The sequence below is a fragment of the Dendrobates tinctorius genome, unplaced genomic scaffold (genome assembly GCF_039654945.1).
Source record: "Dendrobates tinctorius isolate UK_male_01 unplaced genomic scaffold, ASM3965494v1 ptg000083l, whole genome shotgun sequence".
Taxonomy (NCBI): Eukaryota; Metazoa; Chordata; class Amphibia; order Anura; family Dendrobatidae; genus Dendrobates; species Dendrobates tinctorius.
This window is the reverse complement of record NW_027361751.1, coordinates 14,028,893-14,046,844: the sequence shown is the minus strand read 5'-3', so window position 1 is coordinate 14,046,844 and position 17,952 is coordinate 14,028,893. Positions and strand designations below refer to the sequence as shown.

At 43.3% G+C, this 17,952-nt stretch overlaps 1 protein-coding gene across 3 annotated transcripts in view; it reads right to left on the bottom strand.

The window, feature by feature from the left end:
* Nucleotides 1–17,952, bottom strand: part of PDE8B (phosphodiesterase 8B) — a 221,753-nt gene that overhangs the window by 67,320 nt on the left and 136,481 nt on the right. For all 3 annotated transcript variants that reach the window (XM_073584138.1, XM_073584137.1, XM_073584136.1), the window contains 3 exons: nt 7,347–7,435; nt 1,377–1,455; nt 103–243 (listed from right to left, as the gene is read on the bottom strand). In XM_073584138.1, coding sequence (XP_073440239.1) covers nt 103–243; nt 1,377–1,455; nt 7,347–7,435 — 309 coding nt within the window. The remainder of the gene's footprint in view (nt 1–102; nt 244–1,376; nt 1,456–7,346; nt 7,436–17,952) is intronic.

The following is a 17,952-nucleotide window of genomic DNA, read 5'->3' as shown; positions in this document are numbered from 1 at the left end:
TCTCTAAACAGTAAAGTTCAGTTTAGTTTTTGATAGGATGGGGGTCATATATCAGAAATTCCAAACATCTGCATAAAGTATCCATATACGGTAGTCCCATACCTTTCCCTTTTTGATACAAGTGTTGATCGTATCCAATAGGTCTGCACGGTTTTTGTCACTTTTAGGAAACTCTGTGAGTTCCTTGCCCAGGAGTTCTTCCTTGTGGTAGCCCATCATCCGCTCGAAAGCTGGATTAACATACTGACAAGTTAAAAGTAGTTAGAACTGTGAGGTTATTCCGAGATTACCAAAGACTGACATTACTAAAGAAATATAATGAGTAAGATATAAAGAAGAGTTACAGTTAGCTGGATAAAGCACAATTCAGCTTTTTAATAAAACTTTGAAGTTGGAAAGTAAATAAAAAGTTTATAAAGTAAAAAAAAAACCCTGCAAATATTTTTCTTTACTTTTTCAAGTAATTTCATGACGTGTTCTCCAATTATAGCTAATTTCAATACGGATTATTTTGTTTTGTCTGGTCACTAATTATCATTTCACCGTGTCCGACAGCATATATCTAACATGTACGGTAACCGTTGTAGGAGTTTTACAGTATGCTGCTCCTCACCAAGTTACCATCATATAATTAAAAAAGCGGTAGAAGATATGAAAAGCAAATAATTTACAAAGTGAATTCAAGGGGTAATTCCACAAATGAACTTTATCAACTACTGAATCTTTTCCCAGATCGGACTTCATGTTTATTGTGACAGGTTCCTTTAATCTGCATTGCAGAGTCTGATCACTGTCTTTGGGTTAGTTAAAACAAAAAAAATAATTGTTTTACTATTTTTACGCAATCTTGGTTTTTTTAAAAATCTTTTTAAAAGAACATTAAATCCTAGAAACAAATGCTTTAAATAAAGCAAAGGAATAAGAAATATAGTAGCCCACGATGTTTGTTTGCCTGCAGCATTTTCATCATGATCCTGGAACAATGGAGAAATGTGCAGAGAACACAATGGCTTTGTTGTTTAGTTCCATGATTGGCTGGTGGCAGGTTAAAGACTGCCCCCCTTCGAACAAGGGAGGTCTTAGTGATATTTTGTCCTATTGCAGACAGGGCAGGGGGGGAGGCTCCTGCTGCAGTCAGTTTTCTTACAGTCACACAGAGAAAATGTTCTCATATGACTCAGTTTTAATTGTGATATTAGCCAAAACAGGATTAAAGAAAAAGAAGATTAAGTGAGGAATTTATGTATTTTCTGTGTTTCAAATTTTTTTAAACACTTTCCACTATATTATATCAGGCCAAAACAAATGCTCGTCTGACTACCAAATATGTAGACTCTTATAGGCACAATTATACTGTAGACACGTTATATCTGTACCTGTATGACGTGTTCTTCATTTGTAATTTCTATAGCTTCCTGACAATGATCCAGGGCTGTAAATATTGAATTACAGGATCTGCAACATATCCAAAGCACATCATTATAAAACTGAACCTACAGGTGTATAACAAGCTGAGAAAAGAGCTGGAGAAAGCTTGAAGCAAGGCTCCAGCAGGCAAAGTGCACTGAATCCCAATTCACTCAAACACAGATCAATAATGACACAAGTTTAGAATAAGCTGCCGTAGGGACAAGTAGTAAGGCCTCTTTTACACTTCAGTTATTTGCATCAGTTAAGATCCGCCAAAAAGGCAGACAAGCGGATCCGTTCTCAACTGATGTGAACGGATGGCGGATCCGTTTTTAGACGGATCCTGAAAATGAGGAAATTTAAAGGAACTGCTGGCCGGGGGGGGAGAGAGAGAGAGAGAGAGAGAGAAAGCTCCGTTTGGAAATCTTTGAGGATGTTGACGGACACTAACATTGTGGCGGATCCTCAAAAAAACGGATGCAACGGACAGCAATCAGTCAGGATCCGCCAATAATGAAAGTCAATGGGGAAAAAAACGGATCCGCAAAGAAAAATGGCGGATCTGTTTTTTTCAAAATTGGCAGATCTTGACTGATTGTCAAAAACGGAAGTGTGAAAGAGGCCTAAGACATAAAGAGAGGCAGCTGATATTGTCTCATTATACAGTAACTGATTGATGTATAACTTAGTAATAAGAAAAATAGTGGTTCGATGTCACCAGAAGTTTATCTGGAAATTAATGTAAACAAAATACATGTGTAAAAAAAACAATGGCATTACATCGGGATCAGCTCAGGCACCAGAAGCCCCCGTGAAAGTGTAGGGGATTGGGATAGAACATCCCTTTATTGCCTCCTCCCCTTTAAGAGCTTTATGTAAATACACCGTTATGCTTCGGTACTGCTACACGGCTGTGTATTACCCACTGTCTTATTGGTATTGCCACATGATGTGTTACTATGCACATACTGTAAGATATGCTTTATTATGACTATTGTATTTCTGTACAAATTAGGGTAAGATAGTGCTTCCTTTGGGAAAATTAGAGGAGGGCACTTGTAGTATAGAGTTTATAGAATGGGTAAGCATAGTTCTGGAACTGGCCACTAGATGGGGGCATACTAGTGGGCCTTATTAGGTATAGCTGTTAGGAAGTTTGCTTAAGGGTTAACTGTAGGAGGAGCTGTTATGGGTTAAGCTAGTGTAGGTTGTAGGAATTAGTCAGAAGGGTGAGCATGCCTGACAGGTCCACAAAGGCTCTAAGCCCAGGACAACATAGCAGCTATGCAACTTTGTTAAGTGGAGGAGCACGGACACAGTCAGACGGGTGCTGGATAAGACCAGAGCACCTGGGAAAGCTACAGTTCACATAAACAGCAGGAACAGAGAAGGAGATGTGCAGGGCTGAAGTTGACAAGTCCGGGGTGAAACGGATGAGCGGGATCCCCTATGCACTGAGGTCCTACAGTAGTGAAGCTGCGGTACCACCAATGGCGCTACTACCCCTTAATGTACGTGAGGGCGAAGAAAGTAAGAAAGGGAAAGAGTAGGAGGAATGCTGTGAGGACTGTGATGTAACTGATGTGTCCAGAACCGTTAAAGAAGAAAGTAAAAGTGTTGAGTTTGCATCAGAACGGGTATCTGTGTCCGTTATTTTATCTTCATGCGCTGGAATCAAGTGTGCAGGAGCTGGGTCGCACCGCAGTGGAATCCCTGACCGTGGACCAGCAACCAGAACAGGTACACCGGTAGATGCTGATGGTATTTCTGTGGGAGGAGGTCAGGACACCAGAGTCCTGATGTCCTCGGCTGCGACTACCGTCCTGGCCCCCTCTTACAAAAGAAAAGCATAAATACCTCCTGCTCTAACACTCTTATGTCTCCACAGCAATCCATCAGTAATTGAGTGACACAAAATGTATTAGTTTAGTTCACAAAACTGGTCATACACCTTAGAGGTAAACCAGCCAATCCTGACATTTTTTGTAGGACTGGATGGCTATCTGAGGTGTATGGGAGCCTTCCGATTCTCCACGATAGACATATGTCAGGAAAAGAATTGAGAAAAAAGATTTGTGCTGCCATGGTCCGGCATCCAGTTTGGTATTTGCTTCCAAAGCCAATATCCTCAGCTCGGCACCCTGAGAGCCTGTGTAATTTGCTAGAAGTCACACTATGTCATGATGAGCATCATGTAGCTTAGTAACTACCTAATGTGCCCAGGCTGCCAGGCCAAGAATGATGGGCGCTAAAGTGAAAATTGTCCTAGTCCGCAATGGATAAGGATCAGGCACTTACTGTAGGTTTTAATTGTTCAAGCTGTTTACTTTCATGAAGATAAACCACTACTTTACACTTCCTGCAGCAAACACCTGAATGCATGGTCAAGCTGAACGGGCACATAAACGGGGAAGGCCAAAAGACAAAGCTGTCTTTTGGCTGACATTGAATATGCATCTGATAGATTAGATACAGTCTCTGATATTTGTCAGCATCATAGAATATTTCCATTAAGTAAATGTCATCCACTTCATTGGCTAAATTCAATATTCTTGTGGTAAAGAAAACAAAATCTTACACCCCAAACCAGAGCACCGGCCATAATAGCTTAGGTAGTCTACATCTTTGAAAACCAGCTAGTGTGACATATATGGATATGTGACTTGGAGATATCCTGCAAACTCTCACAAACTTTTTTTTTTCTTTAGTGTGACCTCTCCATTCAGATTTCCTACTTTCAGTAAGCTGATTATAAAGAATATTGGAAGCAGGTTGCCATGTCTTAGGCCTGCTTCTTGTCATGCCATTACTATGAGCCCCTAAACTGTGTCCATTTTTCCTATTAATGTCCTTGTTGCCCTCTCCTATATTAATATTATAATTATTTTATAGTGCCTTAATTCTAGAGTGCTGTATAAACGAAAACAGGGTTGGGACATAAAAATCACTTGGCAATACATAGCAAGTAGAGATGGGCAGACCTCTGAATGGCAAACACTGCCTCTGATCGGCAGTAAAACCATTACCGCCAGTCAGACAGCTTCTATGTAGCTTTACAGTACTGTTTTGCCACACTTTTGGAGCGCAGATTTTCCTAGAATAGTTTGCAGACTCCATTTGTAGAGCCCTAAGTGTCAGAAGAGCAGAAACTTGCCTCAATTGACTCAAATTTGGAAATTTTGCCTATCTGGGAATACATCTATGGGTGTAGTGATGATTTTGACTCTATGGCCACGGTCACACTTGCGAGTGTGATGCCAGAATCTCGCGCATCAATAGCCGGCACTTGGGACCGGAGTGTACGGCTGCATGTATTTATATACAGCCACACACTCTGGTCCGAGTGCCGGCGGTAGTGCCGGGTATTGACCCCTGCCTATGGGTAGTTCCCAGAAACAAGCAGCTATGGATGCTGCAGAGTGAATATGCAAATATGCTATTGTAGTGCCCATACATTGTAGTGCCCAGTAAATTGTTCCCGTAAATTAAGTGGGTTCTCATTGTTACAGTAATGCCAAATGTGGACGCAACCTGCGGATTAGGAAGAAAATTGTGTGACTTAGAAGGGCGGGGAGAATTTGGATTTGGCAGAGCAGATTCTGCTGGATTTCTTTTGGTGGTAGCCATGAAATGTTTCCAGAGCCTTTGTGCTACCAGTAACAAGGACTCCCCCTATATTTCTGTTAATAGATGATGACCCTGAGTGAGGGCATTTTGGATGAGTTCACATTTATTCTGCCCTCTACGTTGGGCAGATACATCGATGTTTCCATCTAGATCTACAAAATACGTGATTCAGATGAAACCTGCAAGGGATCCATTTACTAATGGGGCAGCAGAAATACTCTGGACTCTGTCTCGCCTGTTTGGCAGTGTCCTTCTTTTCAAAGGTGCACAAAAATGCTGACCGCACTTTTTTCACGCTTAAAAGATGGAAACCACTGGATCAAAGGCCAGACAGCATCCACAGTACCTTCATCTGCCTCATTACAGGGAATATTCCGCTGGGGTTCCAACTGAATCTGTATTTCAGAGATTTAAACGGAAACCCCGGTATAAGCGCTCAGCGTAAAGCGCAATATAAATGTGAGTCAAGCCTCACTTCAATCTGTGAGAGACAGAATGAACAATTCAACAGCTGATCAAGAATTGGCTTTATGATTTTTTTACGCCGTTCCTCATGCAGTATAAGTGATTACACGACTTTATTCTTCATGTTGCTGCAATCACAGTGATACCAGATTATTTAGCGTTTTTTTATGTTTGGCTGCTATCACACAATAAAAAATCATTTTCTTAGAAAAAAGTTTTTATTGCCATATTTGAGAGCTATAATATTTCGATATTTCTGCAGACAAGTTGACATTTTTATTGGTACCAAATTTGGGCATAAAATATTTTTTTATCGCTTTCTATTACAATTTTTGGCAGGCAGAATGAACAATAGCCAGCAATTCAGGAATTGTTTTTTTTGTTGTTTATTTTTATGCCGTTCCGCGTGTGGTAATAATGCTAAGACAGCCTTATTCTCTGGATCAGTACGATTACAGCGATACCACATTTATATATTTTTTTGATGCTTCCACACAATAAAATCAATTGTATAGAAACAATATAGTTATTTTGCATAGCTATATTCTGAGAGCTATAGCTTTTTCTATTTTTCCACTAATGGAGCTATGTGGTGGCTTTTTTTCTGTGGGACAAGATGATATTTTCAGCAATACCATTTTTATTTACATTTTGACTTTTTTATCTCGTTTTATTCCAAATTTTTTGGCGGTATGATAAAAAAGCATAGTTTTTTCTAACGCTTTTTATTTACTTTTTTTTTTTTTTTACTGTGTTCACTGTAAGGTCAGAGACACACTGGCGTATTTTTCATCCGAGAATCGCATCGTAAAACTCGCACTGGCTATCTGCTCTCCTGACCTGAGCTTGACAGCTGCATAGTAATCCATCATGCTGTCATGCTCAGGTCAGGAGAGGTGCCAGGCCAGTCCGTGCTATGCGATGCGATTATCGCAGGAGAAATTCAGCAGTGTGACTCCGGCCTAAGGGTTAAAACGTGTGATAGTTTTATAGGTCGGGTCGTTCGGGATGTGGCGATACCAAATCCAGTGGCTTTCTAACGTATTCGCCTCCTTTTGCTTTTTAATTATTTTGTTGCATTATGACCTATATTTAAATATTTTTGCAATCCGATTTGTGTGAACGCATCAGCACTAAATAGTCTAAGTTGGTGAAGTAAAGTGAAAAAAATATAGACATAATAATGTTTTTAATCCTTTACTTAACTTTTTTTACTTAGTCACTCTGAGAGACTTCAACTTTTATTTGTCTAATCACTGGTCTCATGCAGTGCAATACATATGCACTGCAATGCATGAGACATGTAATATTAAACAGGCAGATAGCCTGTTAGATCCTACCTATGACTGGGTGCAATAGGCCACTGTACCTGGAACACCAGGAGGTCATAGTTTGACCTTTGCGTACAATTACAACCATTGGATTCCCGTGATATAGTCGTGGTGGTGCAGATGGGGGTGAGAGATGGAGTCACTTACCTATCAAAACCTTCTAAATGCCGCAATTGCTATCAATCACGGCATGTGGATAGTTAATCTGTCAGGGGCGTTGCGGTGCCTGGCTGTTATCACAGGAGTTCAGCTGTCAGCTAAGCCGAGCTGCCGGTGGTGATCGTGTGGGGAAATGTTGATGTTTCAGCACCTCTCTTCGAATCACAGCAATTAGGTCTCCGCATCTCTAGCTGTGCCGTGATGTTACCATGATGGGTAATACCCCATCATGATGTAGGAACTGACACCATCTCATGACGTATTATACCCGTCATTGGTCGTTAAGGGGTTATAGAAGAAAAGAGGAGAACTTGTATATAAGTGATATAAAATGGAGTAAATCCGTACACCTACCTCAGCTTGATCTGAGATCGCACCTCTCCATGCTCTATCTGGATTAGTTCATTGTAACAAGCAATCATACTATAATTCTCCATAAATCTCTGAAAAACATATTTAATAAATATGTTAATCCATAGGTGAAGTTTAGATTTCATATGTCTCTAACTATTGTACAGCTGATGAGGTGGATACAGAAACCTTTGGATGCTCCAATTCGCAGGGTACTAACCTAGTAGCACTTACTTATTTAAGGGGCAGTAAAACTTGAGTAACCCTTGTCATATGCCCCATCAGCCCATATGTATGTCATGGGGGTCTCCTGCTCAGGACCCCCATATATGCCAGAGCAGATAATAGCCACTGTAAAAAGCCACTAATACAATGGAGAACTCATGCAACTATGTAACTGCATTGTCACATTTATTTGATTGGCACTAGAGATGAGCGACTTTGCCTTTTTTCGGGTCGAGTCGGGTTTCATGAAATCCGACTTTCGCAAAAGTCGGGTCGAACGAAATCGACCGACTATAGGGAAAAGTCGGAGGCCGACTGAAACACGAAACCCAATGCAAGTCAATGGGGAAGCAAAGTCGGCAGTGAGTGGAGGACAGGAAACACACCTACAGTGCCCATTTCAATGCCAAAAACATCAATTCTTATTACTGAAGCTTGTCAACCTTAATTTACTTCATAATAATAGTTACACATTGAAAACTGGGGCTTATTTGGCTAAAGTTGTTGGGGGGTAGGGCTGGCTCTAGGTTTTCATGTGCTCTGGGCCAAAGAGTGTCACTGCGCCCCTTTAACACATACCACAACTCATATTGCTCTGATACGGCACTGAAATATAGGTATATTAGAATTACAAATACTTCACTGCTTACATGACATGACTGATCTATTTTAAATTGTACAATAGCTCAAAAAATGGAAAGTATATTACTCCATACAGTATTATGGCCACCACATTGTGCGCCATACAGAATAGTGAGCCCCTTATATTTCTCCATACAGAATAATTGGTCACATATAATGTTCCATACAGTATATGATGAGCTCCACATAATGCTCCAGTATATGATGGGCCTCATGGATGATGCTCCAGTGTCTGATGGGCCCTAATAATGCTCCATATATAATGGGCTCCATTTCTAATGCTCCAGTGTATCATGTGCCCCATAGATGCTGCTCGTGTCTGATCTGCCCCATTTATAATGCTCCAGTATATGATGGGCCTCATGGATGATGCTCCAGTGTCTGATGGGCCCTAATAATGCTCCATATATAATGGGCTCCATTTCTAATGCTCCAGTGTATCATGTGCCCCATAGATGCTGCTCGTGTCTGATCTGCCCCATTTATAATGCTCCAGTATATGATGGGCCTCATGGATGATGCTCCAGTGTATGATGGGCCCTAATAATGCTCCATATATAATGGGCCCCATTTCTAGTGCTCCAGTATATAATGGGCCCCGTAAATGCTGCTCCAGTGTCTGATGTCCCCCATTTGGAATGCTCCAGTATATGATGGGCCCCATTTTTAATTAACCCAGGCATGGTATGTGAAAAGAGCTCCATGGAGTAATCTGAAGTGTGCGCTGCCGCATCCTTCACTTTTGGTGTGGGTGAAGGACACAAGGAAAGGGGTTGCTCCTGACCAGAAGCCTGCAGTTACGACTCAGTGCTTGCATTTTGTTAAACTTCAGAAGAGGAGGCGATAGAGCTGGAGGCTGGTTCAGCTGTTATGATGAGTCACCGAAGGAGGAAAAAACAAAATACCAGAAAAACCAGAGAGGTTGGCAGCTATCGGATTGCAGACCCCTGAACCTATCCACAACAACTAGCAGTAGCTGTGGGGGATTTCTACGGTGCCCTAGACCCCTTGATCACAGCCGGAGAACTATATAGCCTAAAGACAGAAAGGGGAAAAACTAAACTGCCCCAGAGCAGACCCCAAAGCAATAGGCAGCCCCCAACATATAATGACGGTGAAGCAAGATGAAAACACTAACACAGATAGAAAGATAGGTTGAGCAAATGATGGGGCCCAAGCTAACTACATAGGACAGGATAGGAAAGCTGCTGTCTGCCATCCGCAAAAACCCTATCAAAATGAGCCAACCGACTGATAGGAAAAACAGGCCCTGAAGTCGCTAGGCTTCAAAAGACTATATCAGCACTCAGGTATATTCTGAAGACAGAGCAAAATATCAACAGATCAGAGACAAAAAAGGAATTCAGCTCACCCCCGGCCGGGGATGGCAGAACTCCCAAAAAACAAGGAAAAACAAAAACAAAACTGAAGAGTACAAAGCAGAGCAGAAAAACTTAGCTTTGAGATGCAGGAATCAGACTGGTCTCCAAGAATCCAGCAGGAAAATCACCAGCCAGGAAGAAGGGCGTCGGCAGCCTTATATCCAGTCCTCAATTCCAGCCACCCAGTCATCATCTAGCTGCCCAGGTGTTTGGTAATCAGTCTCACTACCTTCCTTCACTAGAGAAGGGAGTTCATCAGACCTCAATGGTGAAGGGAAAAATGAACTCACAACAGTACCTCCCCCTTGAGGAGGGGTCACCGAACCCTCATCCATGCCACCAGGGCGATCCGGGTGAGCCCGATGAAAGGCACGCACCAATCTTTCGGCATGAATATCAGAGGCAGAGACCCAGGAATTATCCTCCTGACCATAACCCTTCCACTTAACCAAATACTGGAGTCTCCGTCTAGCCAGACGGGAATCCAGTATCTTCTCTACCTCATATTCCATGTTACCTTCAACCAATATAGGGTCAGGAGGTGCCACCACAGGAACTACTGGTTCAACAAACCTCTTCAACAAGGACTTATGAAACACATTATGAATTTTAAATGTGACAGGAAGAGCCAACCGAAAAGAGACCGGATTAATAATCTCCAAAATCTTGTAAGGTCCAATAAATCTAGGCTTAAACTTAGGAGAAGCCACCTTCATAGCGATATTTTTTGATGACAACCAAACCATATCACCCACCTTAAACTGGGGACCAACGGTCCTACGCCGGTTGGAAAGCCGCTGGGCCTTTTCCTGGGAGAGAGACAACTTATCCACTACTTGGTCCCAGATCTGGTGCATTCTCTCCACCACAGTGTCAACACCTGGGCAGGCAGAAGGCTCCACCTGCCCTGAAGAAAATCGAGGGTGAAAACCAAAGTTACAAAAAAAAGGTGACATCAAAGTGGCAGAACTAGCTCTATTATTTAAAGCAAATTCGGCCAAGGGCAAAAATGAAACCCAATCCTCCTGATCGGCAGAAATAAAACATCTCAAATACGACTCCAAAGTCTGGTTTGTTCTCTCCGTCTGCCCATTGGTCTGAGGGTGAAACGCAGAGGAGAAAGACAACTGAATTCCCAGCTTGGAACAGAAAGTCCTCCAAAATCTAGACACAAACTGAACTCCTCTGTCAGATACAATGTTCTCAGGAATCCCGTGCAAGCGAACCACCTGTTGCAAAAACAAGGGCACCAACTCAGAGGAAGATGCCAACTTAGGGAGTGGTACAAGATGGACCATCTTAGAGAATGTATCACAAATCACCCAAATAACAGTCATTCTCTGAGAGACAGGCATATCAGAGATAAAATCCATTGAAATATGGGTCCATGGCCTCCTGGGCACCAGCAAAGGCATCAACAAGCCACTAGAGCGAGAACAAGGTTTAGACCGGGAGCAAGTCCCACAGGACTGCACAAAATTCCTGACATCACGAGACAAGGCGGGCCACCAAAAAGATCGACTCACCAGATCTCTAGTACCAAAAATACCTGGATGACCAGCCAATGCAGAGCAATGAACTTCAGACATCACTCTCTTCCTCCACTGGTCAGGAACATGCAACTTTCCACTGGGATAACGCTCAGGTTTGTCCTCCTGAAACTCTTCCAGAGCACGTCTCAAATCGGGCGAGATGGCAGAAAGAACTACCCCCTCGTCTAAGATGGTAGCAGGCTTAGTCACAACAGGAGAATCAGCAAGGAAACTCCTAGAGAGGGCGTCTGCCTTGACATTCTTAGTGCCCGGAAGAAAAGAGACCACAAAATCAAAACGTGTGAAAAGCAAGGCCCACCTAGCCTGTCTAGGATTCAAGCGCTTGGCCGACTCCAGGTAAATCAAATTCTTGTGGTCAGTAAGGACCACGACTTGGTGTTTGGCTCCCTCCAACCAATGTCTCCACTCCTCAAATGCCCATTTCATGGCCAACAGTTCCCGATTCCCCACATCATAGTTACGTTCGGATGGGGAGAACTTTCGGGAAAAGAAAGCACAAGGATTCATTTTAGATGTCACAGGATCTTTTTGGGACAACACCGCTCCTGCACCAATCTCAGAAGCGTCCACCTCCACCTGAAACGGGAGTGAGACATCAGGTTGCCGCAAAACCGGAGCAGAAGTGAATCTTCGCTTCAGCTCCTGAAAGGAAGAAACAGCCTCCGGAGACCAATTCAGCACATCAGCACCCTTCCTAGTCAAATCCATCAATGGCTTGGCAATACCAGAAAAATTAGCTATAAATTTCCGATAAAAATTAGCAAAACCCAAAAACTTCTGGAGGGCCTTCAAAGAAGTGGGCTGAACCCAATCATAAATGGCCTGTACCTTGGCCGGGTCCATTTCAATAGTTGACGGAGACAAAATAAATCCCAAAAATGAAATCCTCTGTACCCCAAAAAGGCATTTCGATCCCTTGACATACAGGGAATTCTCCCTCAAAATCCGGAACACAGTCCGAACATGTTCCACATGAGAGTCCCAATTCTTGGAGAAGATCAAAATATCATCCAGATAGATAATCAAAAATTTATCCACAAAGTCTCGGAATATATCGTTCATGAAGCACTGGAAGACAGAAGGGGCATTAGTGAGCCCAAAAGGCATCACCAGGTACTCAAAATGTCCCTCCGGAGTATTAAACGCTGTCTTCCATTCATCCCCATGCTTAATGCGAATAAGATTATACGCCGCCCTGAGGTCAAGCTTGGTAAACCAGCAAGCACCTTTAACTCTGGAGAATAGATCAGAAATCAGGGGTAACGGATACTGATATTTAACAGTAATTTTGTTGAGGGCACGATAGGCAATACAAGGCCTTAATGAACCATCCTTTTTAGCCACGAAAAAAACCCCAGCACCTAAGGGTGAAGAGGATGGTCTAATATGACCCTTCTCCAATGCCTCCTTAATATAGAATCGCATAGCCTCGTGCTCGGGTACAGATAAATTGAAAAGCCGACCCTTGGGGAATTTACACCCCGGGTTCAGCTCAATAGCACAGTCATAACTCCTATGAGGAGGCAAAGACCGCAGACTCATTCTCACTAAATACATCATAAAAGTCAGCCAAATAGTCAGGAACATCATGTGACTGGGGAGAGGTGGAGAAAACAGGAGCATCACTAAGGGCACACCGACAACCCCAACTCACCACAGACAAAGATTTCCAATCCAGAACTGGATTATGGATTTGCAACCAGGGAAACCCCAGAACAATGGTATCATGCAAATTATGCAACACCAAAAATCTGCAATTTTCTTGATGGTCTGGGGCGACCCGCATTACCACCTGGGTCCAAAACTGAGGTTTATTCTTCGCCAAAGGAGTAGCATCAATACCCCTCAAAGGGATAGGCATCCACAGAGGTGTCATAGGAAATCCACAACGTTTAGCAAAATCCAAGTCCATCAGGTTCAGAGCTGCTCCTGAATCCACAAAAGCCTTGGCGGAAAATGTGGACAGGGAGCAGATCAGAGTAATTGCCAGAAGAAACTTAGGTTGAACACCACCCACAGAAAACGTGTGTGCACAACGTTTCTCTCGTTTAGGGCAGACAGAAATAATATGCGAGGCATCTCCACAAAAAAAACACAGCTTATTACGACTTCTGAACTCCTGACGTTGCGCCCTAGACAAAACTCTATCACATTGCATAGGTTCAGACATTTGTTCAACAGGTGGTAACATCTCTCGTGTAGTTTTGCGTTCACGTAAACGCCGATCCACCTGAATGGCTAATGACATAGAATCGTCAAGACCAGAGGGAACAGGAAATCCCACCATAGTATCTTTTACAGTTTCTGACAAACCCTTCCGAAAGAGGGCTGCCAAGGCACCATCATTCCAGGTAGTAAGGACCGCCCACTTTCGGAAATTTTGACAGTACAACTCTGCCGAATCCCGACCCTGGCTTAATGCCAACAGGGTCTTTTCAGCCTGATCAATAGCATTAGGTTCATCATACAACAACCCCAAGGCTTGAAAAAATGCGTTCACATTATTCAGAATAGGATCATCAGGTTTCAAAGAAAACGCCCAATCCTGGGGATCGCCGCGCAGCAAAGAGATGACAATTTTAACCTGCTGCGCAGAGTTCCCCGACGAGTTAGGCTTCAAGGCAAAAAATAATTTACAATTATTCTTGAAATGCAAGAATTTAGACCGATCCCCCAAAAATACATCAGGAGTAGGAATCTTTGGTTCAGCAGCATGTGAATGAGCAAGATAGGCGGAAATTCTCCGCACTTCAGCAGCGAGCTGCTCCACACGATCAGACAATTGCTTCATCTCCATTGAGAGAAAAATTCCCCCTATGGCCTCAGAGATATAGAGGAAAAAATATGCACACAAAAAAAAAAAATTCTGACACTTTTTTTTTTTTTTACAATTCTCTCCTGCTATTGAGTACCCTAGGATCTGCGGCATGGCTGGTGATTCTGTTATGATGAGTCACCGAAGGAGGAAAAAACAAAATACCAGCTAAGTCCAGAAAAACCAGAGAGGTTGGCAGCTATCGGATTGCAGACCCCTGAACCTATCCACAACAACTAGCAGTAGCCGTGGGGGGTTCCTACAGTGCCCTAGACCCCTCGATCACAGCCGGAGAACTAAAGACAGAAAGGGGAAAAACTAAACTGCCCCAGAGCAGACCCCAAAGCAATAGGCAGCCCCCAACATATAATGACGGTGAAGCAAGATGAAAACACTAACACAGATAGAAAGATAGGTTGAGCAAATGATGTGGCCCAAGCTAACTACATAGGACAGGATAGGAAAGCTGCTGTCTGCCATCCGCAAAAACCCTATCAAAATGAGCCAACCGACTGATAGGAAAAACAGGCCCTGAAGTCACTAGGCTTCAAAAGACTATATCAGCACTCAGGTATATTCTGAAGACAGAGCAAAATATCAACAGATCAGAGACAAAAAAGGAATTCAGCTCACCCCCGGCCGGGGATGGCAGAACTCCCAATAAACAAGGAAAAACAAAAACAAAACTGAAGAGTACAAAGCAGAGCAGAAAAACTTAGCTTTGAGATGCAGGAATCAGACTGGTCTCCAAGAATCCAGCAGGAAAATCACCAGCCAGGAAGAAGGGCGTCGGCAGCCTTATATCCAGTCCTCAATTTCAGCCACCCAGTCATCATCTAGCTGCCCAGGTGTTTGTTAATCAGTCTCACGACCTTCCTTCACTAGAGAAGCGAGTTCATCAGACCTCAATGGTGAAGGGAAAAATGAACTCACAACATTCAGCAACGTAAGCCAAAAACAGTTCCTGATGCTCCGGCTTTAAAAGCAGTCTATCTACTCCCAGAAATCGGAGCCTTCCAGGCCTTCCAGAGCTACACCTTGATGCAGGCTCAACACCTCCTGCCTTAGCTGCTATTGTGGTTTTGGCACTACCAGCAGATGCACCACCACCACCATCAGTACCAGGTGGCCCCCCACGCCCACGTCTGCGTCCTCTTCCACCATACTTCCTCATGTTTTGGAAAATGGACTCAAAATACCATCAGATATATGGTACTGTATCAGAAGCGTACAGCTCTATACAGTCTAGGGATAACAGTAAATCTCTGTATATATTTCATGATTCATACACAGACGCTCACAGGCTCAGTATGGATTACCCAATAAAATAAAAAGTTGAAAAAGGGTACCGTATCAACAGATGCAAGGTATATATAGTATAGTGTAAACATTCTGAATCTCCGTATACATTTCAGGAGGCAGACACAAACGCTCTCAGGCCCAGTATGGATTACACAAGAATATGAAAAGCTGTAAATGGGTAATGTAACACAAGCATACAGCTGAATATAGTGTTGGGGTAATCTTAAAGCTCCTAATATATTGCCGGAGTAACAGACAGACGTTCACAGGCTCATTATGGATTACACCAGAATATAAATAGCTAAAAAGGTTACTGTATCAGAAGCGTACAGCTGTATACAGTGTTTGCCAATTTTGAAATCTTGGTATATATTTCTGGAGTCACCCTCAGACGGTCACTTAGTATGGGTTAGACCATAATAACAAATGTTGTAAAAAAGGTACTGGATAACAAGATAGCAAGTATATATATTATAGGATACAATTGAAATCTCTGTATACATAGTCCCGTAGTCACTCTCAGATGCTTACTCAGTATGGATTTGACCGTAATACTAAATGTCGAACAAAGGTACTGTATAACAAGATACAAGCTGTATCGAGTATAGGGTAAAAATTGGTATCTCCGATTCACCGTATATATAGAAGGCGTAAACCACACACGCTCACTCACTATGGATGATACCATAATACAAAATTTGGTACAAAGGTACTATATCAGCACATAGCAGGTGAATCCAGTCTAAGGGTAATTGTAAATTTCCCTCTATACTTCTAGCGTCAGACACAGACACTCACAGGCTCACTATGTATTACACCAGAATTTAAAAAGTAGAAAAAGGGAATGGTAGTCGAAGCGTACAACAGTATACAGTGTTGTGGTACTTTTAAATCTTCGTATATATTTCAATCTCAGTAAGCCAGTCCAGACTCTCCGCTACTGGAAACTACATGGATACAAGCATAGACGGAAAGTCGAGTGTTAGCAGAAATTTGGGAATTACTCATCGCGGGAAAACCTCCCAGTAGATGTTGCAGAGGCGATGCAGACCCTCAATTACTGTGTCTGTGGAGACAGCAAAAAAGGTTCTTTGTGAAGAAAGGATTGCTTTATCGCAGTAGTGTGGATCAAATCATCGTTACTCGTCTCCATCAAATTGGGATCACAGGGAGAGATGTAGACGTGGTCCTCACTGCCTAGCATGATGTGTCTGGTCATTTTGGAGTGCAAAAGACAGAAGCCACAGGCCGTAGGTGATTCTATTGAATTGGCATGAGAGGAGACATTGAAAAATGATGGCAGGACTATCACAACTGTGAAAGGTGATCATAAAGCACCACTGCATCCGCTTGTAAGTTGACGTCCATTACAAATGGTAGCCATTGATCATCTGAAGGTAGAGGCCAGCAGGACTGGCCATAGCTACATCTTAACCATCCTCGATCAATACCCCAAATTTCTAGTGGCCGTCCCTGTGAAGGATTTAACTGCCCAGACTACACAGCGGTGGAGCAGGGAGAGGTAAGTATTGCAACTTGCAAGTGCTGTGGCCATGACCAAGCAGGGGGGGCACACTCGTGGTCGATGGTACTTGCACAGGGCCCCTCATAGTACGCTGGTGTATCTGACGGCGAGTGGGTCACCCCACCGTCAGAGACACTGTATTGTACTATGAGGGGCCCTGTGCCAGTGCCGTCGGCCATCAGTGGGCCCATCCACCTGTTCAGAGCAACGGCACTTGCCCGGGTGCACCAGGTGTTGACCCCAGCCCTTGGGGGGGCAGCCCAGTTCGGGAGGTTTAAAAAATGGCATATGTTGATGTGTTGGCTGGACATTCAGCTGCTGCAAAGGGCGGAATTGGGCAAGTCCGAGGAAGAGGAGGACAAAAGCGAGGCAGTTTTCTGGCAACCTATGTGTCATCAGGGGAAGGTGGGACAAAATCCTTTGAAACCCATGCATGGTTCATTTTAATGAAGGTTAGATCATCAACATTTTGGGTCGACAGACGGGTCTTTTTTTCTGTCAGGATTGATCCAGCAGCACTGAAGACTCTTTCAGATAACACACTAGCAGCAGGGCAAGCAAGCTCCTGTAAGGCATATTGTGCCAATTCAGGCCAGGCGTCCAGTTTAGAGGACCAATAGTCAAAGGGGAATGACCTGTGAGGGAGAACAACGATATGGGAGCAGAAGTAGTTTGTAACCATAGTTGACAACTGTTGTCTCCTGTCACTTTTAATCGATGCAGTATTAGCAGTCGTGTGAGCGGTACTTGAGAAATCATTCCACAACATGGTCATTAAACCCCTTTCTCCAACGCCACTTTGGCTGTGTGCACCACGAACACCTCTTCCATTGTGCCCACTACGGCTCGTGGGAGAACCAGCACCGCTGCTGTGTGCTGGGAAAGCCTGAAACAAACGGTTTACCAGAGTTGCTTGTTTGTTAGCCAATATTATCTCTAGGTTCTCCTGTGGCATGATGTTGTGTAATTTGCCTTTGTACCATGGATCGAGGATGCTGGACAGCCAGTAGTCGTCATCCCTCATCATTTTGGCAATGCGGGGGTCCCTTTTTAGGTTCCGCAAGGCATAATCGCACATGTGGGCCAATGTTCCAGGTGTCAATGCTGCACTGCCACTGCTGGGTGAAGGAGTAGGGATGGGTGAATCTACTCGTTAGGACTCGTT